The sequence below is a fragment of the Ictidomys tridecemlineatus genome, chromosome 10 (genome assembly GCF_052094955.1).
Source record: "Ictidomys tridecemlineatus isolate mIctTri1 chromosome 10, mIctTri1.hap1, whole genome shotgun sequence".
Classification (NCBI taxonomy): Eukaryota; Metazoa; Chordata; class Mammalia; order Rodentia; family Sciuridae; genus Ictidomys; species Ictidomys tridecemlineatus.
This window is the reverse complement of record NC_135486.1, coordinates 225,176-231,334: the sequence shown is the minus strand read 5'-3', so window position 1 is coordinate 231,334 and position 6,159 is coordinate 225,176. Positions and strand designations below refer to the sequence as shown.

General features: G+C 39.4%; 1 protein-coding gene across 2 annotated transcripts in view; it reads right to left on the bottom strand.

Annotated features, from left to right (window-relative positions):
- Window positions 1–6,159, bottom strand: part of Nuf2 (NUF2 component of NDC80 kinetochore complex) — a 28,798-nt gene that overhangs the window by 2,922 nt on the left and 19,717 nt on the right. For both annotated transcript variants that reach the window (XM_005319862.5, XM_040277088.2), the window contains exons 11-13: window positions 5,922–6,062; window positions 4,771–4,946; window positions 3,800–3,935 (exon numbers count right to left, since the gene is read on the bottom strand). In XM_005319862.5, coding sequence (XP_005319919.1) covers window positions 3,800–3,935; window positions 4,771–4,946; window positions 5,922–6,062 — 453 coding nt within the window. The remainder of the gene's footprint in view (window positions 1–3,799; window positions 3,936–4,770; window positions 4,947–5,921; window positions 6,063–6,159) is intronic.

The following is a 6,159-nucleotide window of genomic DNA, read 5'->3' as shown; positions in this document are numbered from 1 at the left end:
AAGACACAGTTGACAATTCTTGCTTTCCAGGATAGATTTGATGTAGAATTAGAGTCACAGAAGAAATTTAGCTGCCATCCACGAGTCTTACAAAACAACACACTACGGACAGAAAGGGACTGTTAGGAACAGTGGAGCTGAAAGACCAATTTATTTGCTGATTGCCTTAAAACTAGGATTGTCTGTCATCTTCTGTCTTTGTTATGGAAAATAATGCTGCCACAGAGAAATACAAAATGAATGAGAGACACATGGTGGGGAAAGGAGGAAGCAAAGAAGAGGACAGGCAGCAAGAGAATGAACAAAAGCTCATAAATGCTATTTCTTCCATGAGTGGGCAGAACAGGAAGCAGATTTTTGAAAGCTACCCAAATAAAGATAGCAATTAAAACTGGAAATAGAATGAATTACTATGAGGAAAAAAATACTTGATAAATAAAGGGTTATAGTAAAAACTAGAATCCAAAAGAAATGCAGGAAAAGCAATCTGGAAGCCCTTCTCTTTTCCTCAGAGGATCAGGTAGTAAGCTAGAGAGCCTTCATAAAACCACCCTTACGTTACCCAGGTATTTACAGTCCTTCCCCAGCTACTATGAGCAGATACATGTGTCACAGTGCAGGCTGAGAAATGGCAAGTTAGAGAAATCAGCAAGCCCAAAAAATGTACCTGAATTTTGATCTGTAACTATGCAGCAGAGCCCAGATCCACTCAACTTTTTAATATGGAAAAGGCAGCGTGTTAATCAAAGTTTCAGGAGACACTAAATAATGACAAGAATTAATATTTGCATTAAAGTAAGGTGTTATTGGGCAGGGTGTCATATGCCCGAGGCAGGAGGATCACAAGTTCAAAGACAGGCTCAGCCACTTAGTGAGACCCTCTCAATAAATAAAGGGCTGGGGAAGTAGCTCAGTGTTGAGTGACCCTGGGTTCAATTCCTGGCACCAAAATAATAAGTAAATAAAGTACGATATTATGGTTTAGATAGTAAGTGTCCCCCAAAAACTTATGTGTGACACTATGCAAGGTTTAGAGGTGAAATTAGTGGCTTATGAGCTTCAACCTACTCAGTGACTTAATCATCTGCTGCAGGCAGGTAGGGTGCGGCTCATGAAGGTCCCTAGGTGTGTGATTCGGGGTTTACATTGTGTCCTTTTGAGCAGAGCTCCCTCTCTGCTTCCTTATACCATACTCTTCTGCCCTGATGTTCAGCCTCAGGAGCCACGTGGGACAGAAATGACTGTCTATTGACTGAGACCTCTGAAACTGTGAACCACCAAATAAACTTTTCCTCTTTAAAGTTTTCTCGCCAGGACTTTGGTCATAGCAGAGAAAAGGCTTACTGAAACAGGTAAAGAATATCTCACCTTGGCAGAACCACCGTGAAAGTGACCCCAAGCTCTGCAAGTTAAAGATAAGGTGCTACTGCTACAAATTTACCCTGCTGTTAGGCCCCATCCTCAAAGGCACCGCTCTGTACTGTCAAGCCGTGATCTTGGAAGACTATTTAGGACTAAGTTATACATTGTAAAAGGATTAATGGCAAGCAGGGAACAGGAGACAAGCAAACTGGTTAGTCATAAATCTGAAAATGAAGCTATATAAAGGAGGCTGGAAAACTGGGGCTAAGTAACCCATTGAGAGAAGACTGAAAGAACCTTGACAGCCTCAAATGCCTTAAGAGATACTCAGCAAGAGGGCACAGATTCATTCTACAGACAAGACCTCAGTTCACTAGAATGTAAAAATAAAAATTTAAAATTCAAAATGAGAACATTTCAACAATAAAAGCTGTCTTGTTCTACTAGGACAATAAGCAGAACCTATGGTGATTCTCAAAAGCCAAGACAAAGTACAAACTCTTGCCCTGCTACTGGAGGTCCTAATTCAGCACATTCATTTGGGGACTTGTTCATTCAAAAACTCTTTACTGAATAACGACACAGAGACAGTTTTAACACTGTGCTAGAAAACCTTATGATTTTACAGGATCTGTGGAAAGCATACTACACATAAGCCACCATTCCAGCATAGTTTACATGATGTCAACTTTGGACCATGCATGATTGCTACTGTCAAGAAGTTAAAACGTCACTGGGAAACACACACACACAGAATTAAGAGTAATATAAGACAGATATGGACATTTTCTATGATTGAAACAAAGATATCTTAAATTTGAGTTAGTAACTACTTGGTAATGCATTACTAACTAGTTCATTAATCATACTTGGACCATGTGATAACAAACATTTGTTAATTTAGTTAAAAAGTAGGATTAGCCAGGCACAGTGGTGCATGCCTGTAACTTCAGTGACTTGGGAGGCTGGGTCACTTGTTAAGTACCCCTAAGTTTAATCCCTGGTTCCAAAAAATAAAGTAATATTGAAAAGAAAAAAAAAAGGATTAGATATCTGCTAAAATCTATTCAGACTTTTTTCCAAATGGAAAAGGAAGGACAGTATACTGGGCAGACCAAGGAGAACCACTGCTATTCTACTCTCTTCCTATCTTCTTTTTACCTTAAAAACAGCCTAGAGACATTATCCATAGGCATTCATTCACAGATACACAAGTACTAACAATGTATCCTAACAATGTATCTTTTGGGGGATAAAAGTACCTTGCATGTATGGGCAGGGTCCATCGTGGCTCCTTAGAATTAGCAATCTTTGAAAACTGAGTGTGTATGGTGGAATAAAAGTAGGTATATGAATAGTTATCAGGTGTCAGGGTGTTTCAGAAACTGCAACCTACAGTGCTGATGTGTGGAAGATGAAGAGGAGTGAGAAAAATAGATATCAAGGAATTTTGCATGAAAAATAGCCTTTTTAGTGATTTCTTATACAGCAATTTGGACAACTGTTCTAGTAAAACAATTTTCAAGATAAAAGTCAAACTTCAAAAGTTAAGGAAAGGTGGACAGGATGGTGTGTCTATAATACTAGAGACTTGGGAGGCTGAGATAGGAGGACCCTAAGTTTCTGGGCAATGCAGAAAGACCCTGTCTCAAAGTGAAATAGAAAGGATGTGGCTCAGTGGTAGAGCACATGTCTAGCACACTGAAGGCCTCCAGTTCAATCCTCAGCAGCACACACACAAGTTGAGGAGAGAATGGAGGTTTAATGAATATTTTAGGAATAGACATGGACAGTTAAAGGGCTAGAAACAGGCATGGCAATGTACTGGCATTTTCAAAGATAAAAATGTAGAAGATTCCTATTCTCATTAAAACTAAGGTTATTTAAGAAGCTATAAAATAAATATACTCAAAATGAGCAGGAAGTAAACATAATAATTTTAGACAATTATATATAGATATTAAAATTTTCCTAACACAAAGGGACCAATCTAAGCTCTTTTTTCCAAACTTCAGTTAACTGAATTACATTTAACAATGACACCAAGAAAAACTTTTGAGATCTTTTATTGGGGGGGAAATACCGAAATTTTTTTACTTAAAAATTAGTGATTACTTAATGAAATCACTACTCAAGTTCATTTACCTAATAAAATCAAAACTTTAACATAGAAACCACTTTTACTACAAAAAAAAAAAAAAAATGATGTTCTACTACGTGCTATCAGGAGCCCAAGTCAAGCAAGAAGAAAGACAGAGAGGAGATACCTGTGCACACTGTGCAAGAGTGACACAAGAGCTGCAGAAATGGAGACAAAAGCCAAGGGCAGCCAGGCTTCCAGCTGGAGAGCTGACAGACACCTCCAGCGAGGCTGCCTGACCCCATCCTCAGCACATGGGACCTCTTAGTTGACGCTCATGAACAGATAGCTACTCACATGGGACTTCAGTTTCTCCCTTTCGGTGGCATCTTTTATTTGCTGAATTCCAGATTTAATCTCTTGGATTTCTTGATTAATTGTGGTTAATTGCTCACAGACAGCACTTCTTTTTTCTTGGACTTTATTGCAATCCCTAAAAGAAAACAGAGATAGCTGATATAATTACTTAGTATTTAAAAAGGCAAAACAATGCTGACTCTGATTCCAAAGTCTCCATGTGTCACTAATGGTTTCATGGACATAAAACTCTTCTCAGGACATAAAAGCAAACAGAAAGATCCCCCAAAGTGTGGTGCTACAGTCGCATCAGGGCACTTAAGGGCTTTCCTTTAAGGAGAGGATTTTCAGCTGCACACCCACAGCTATGCTTACGATGGGAATGGGAATCAGCACAACTTTTCTGCAAGGCAGTTTGGCATCAAGTATAATATTCTCTGGTGCTGCCCCTTGCTCCAGCACGAGGAATTGCAAAGGAAACACTCAGCTGATCTCTGATACCCATTGTAGGGACTAGGGGGATGACAGATAACAGATCTGCAGCACATGTTCTAAAAACATAGTCTTAGAATTGATGGGGAGAAGATCACCAGCAAAACACCCCAATGTACTGCCCTCAAAAATATTCAGCAAATTATGAATCTATATTTGAATAAAAAGATTTCTCAAAATGAATGCTATTAACTCTACAGACCAGATATACTGTAGACAGGCCAGCTAATTCTTCTGAGGCAAGTCTAAACCACTGTCTGTTGAAGACCATGAAATATGCAGCATCATGCTCACTAAAGAGGAACAAAAAGGAACAGCTAGAACCTTTCAAAATCAGGATGGAGCACTACAAGTTTCATGACACCTCTGCTAGAGTCACTAAAAGGTGGAATGCCCTTTTTCTGGGGGGAAACACACACACACACACACAGCTTTCCTCATCACTTCCTAGTACACAAAGACTGAAGGTGCGCTCCTACTCAATTACTGCTCGTTTGTATTGTTTGATGTCCTCATGTTTCTTATTTATTTTGAACTGTGCCGTGGCCAGTTTTTCCTTCTTCACAATCAGCAGTCTTCTGAGTGAATTTTCTTCAGTCTTCAATTTCTTTAGTTCAGATTCATCATTCTCAATTTGGTCCTCTAAGTTCCGACTCTAAATTTTATGAGAGAAGCATTTAAAATCAGTTAAGCTAGTTAGAATTATAAACAAAATGAAAGGGTACTTTTGAAATAAGCTATAATAAAATAGTTTTGAAAGGGATATGGACCTTGAAGCCCTGAAAGCATAGCAAAAAGCAGCAGACCATGCAAGGGGGACAACAGGGACCTTAGAATGAGCATAACGAGCAGAGGTGCCTTTACATGGTCACTCTGCCAGCCAAGACTGGGGGAGGTGCAGGTGCAGTATCAGTCAAGAGGCTAAGGCTGGCTGGGGAGGATCTGGACCGAGTCAAGAAGCTGAGGCTATCTGGGGACAGTCTAGACTTAGTTGGTAGAAAAAAAGGAAAGGGCAGATGCTAGGAGCAAGTAGAAGCAATAGATCTGTCTTGTTAACATGCATGGTAGATAAAGGAACTATGAAGTGGAAATCTCACCTAACTCCTACTCTCTTAAAAAAAAAAAATGTCTTATCAAATGCCAATGATAATGACCCTAGGGGTGGTCTGAATGTAAGATGGTAAGAAGTGAGAAAGAACTGGTTTCTAAGCTTCCGGACTGAGAAACTTAAATGACACCAGAGTTCTCAGGTCTCAGGATAGACACTATCTATATCATAAACTTCAAAGCTCTCTACAAATCCTCAGTGCACTTCTGGGCACTAGACTGGGACTTTATGCTTACTGATCAGGTAAGAATATTTCCAAGGGTTACAAGTTCAAATATCCATTACTGTTTCCCAAAACATATATGGTGATGTGCTGTGCCAATCATTCATTTCATCTGGAGGTTAAGACAGGTCTTGCTATATTTAAAAAGAAAAGTGTCTTTTTCCTTAGCACACACTGACTCATCTATCACACTGTGGAAGAATCCCACCTATCTTCAGGAAAACAGTTAAGAGTGAAACTGACTCAAAGAACTACAGTAAGCAGCTCCATAACAGACAACCCTCCTGCACAACACAAACCTCCTTCAAGGCACTGGTCAGCTTGTCCTTATTGTCTGCAAGTTCCTGTATTTTCTTCTGATACAACTGCACCTCCAGCTGGCATGAAGGCAGGCAGTCTACTGAGTCTCTATAGATTTCATACTTCTCCATCACTTCTTGCTATGAAAGGAAAGAAAAATGAGCCCTCAGTTTGATAGTTTTCTTTATAAAACTGCAGTAATATGAATTTATTTGCTCTTAATGACTTCTGTGCATA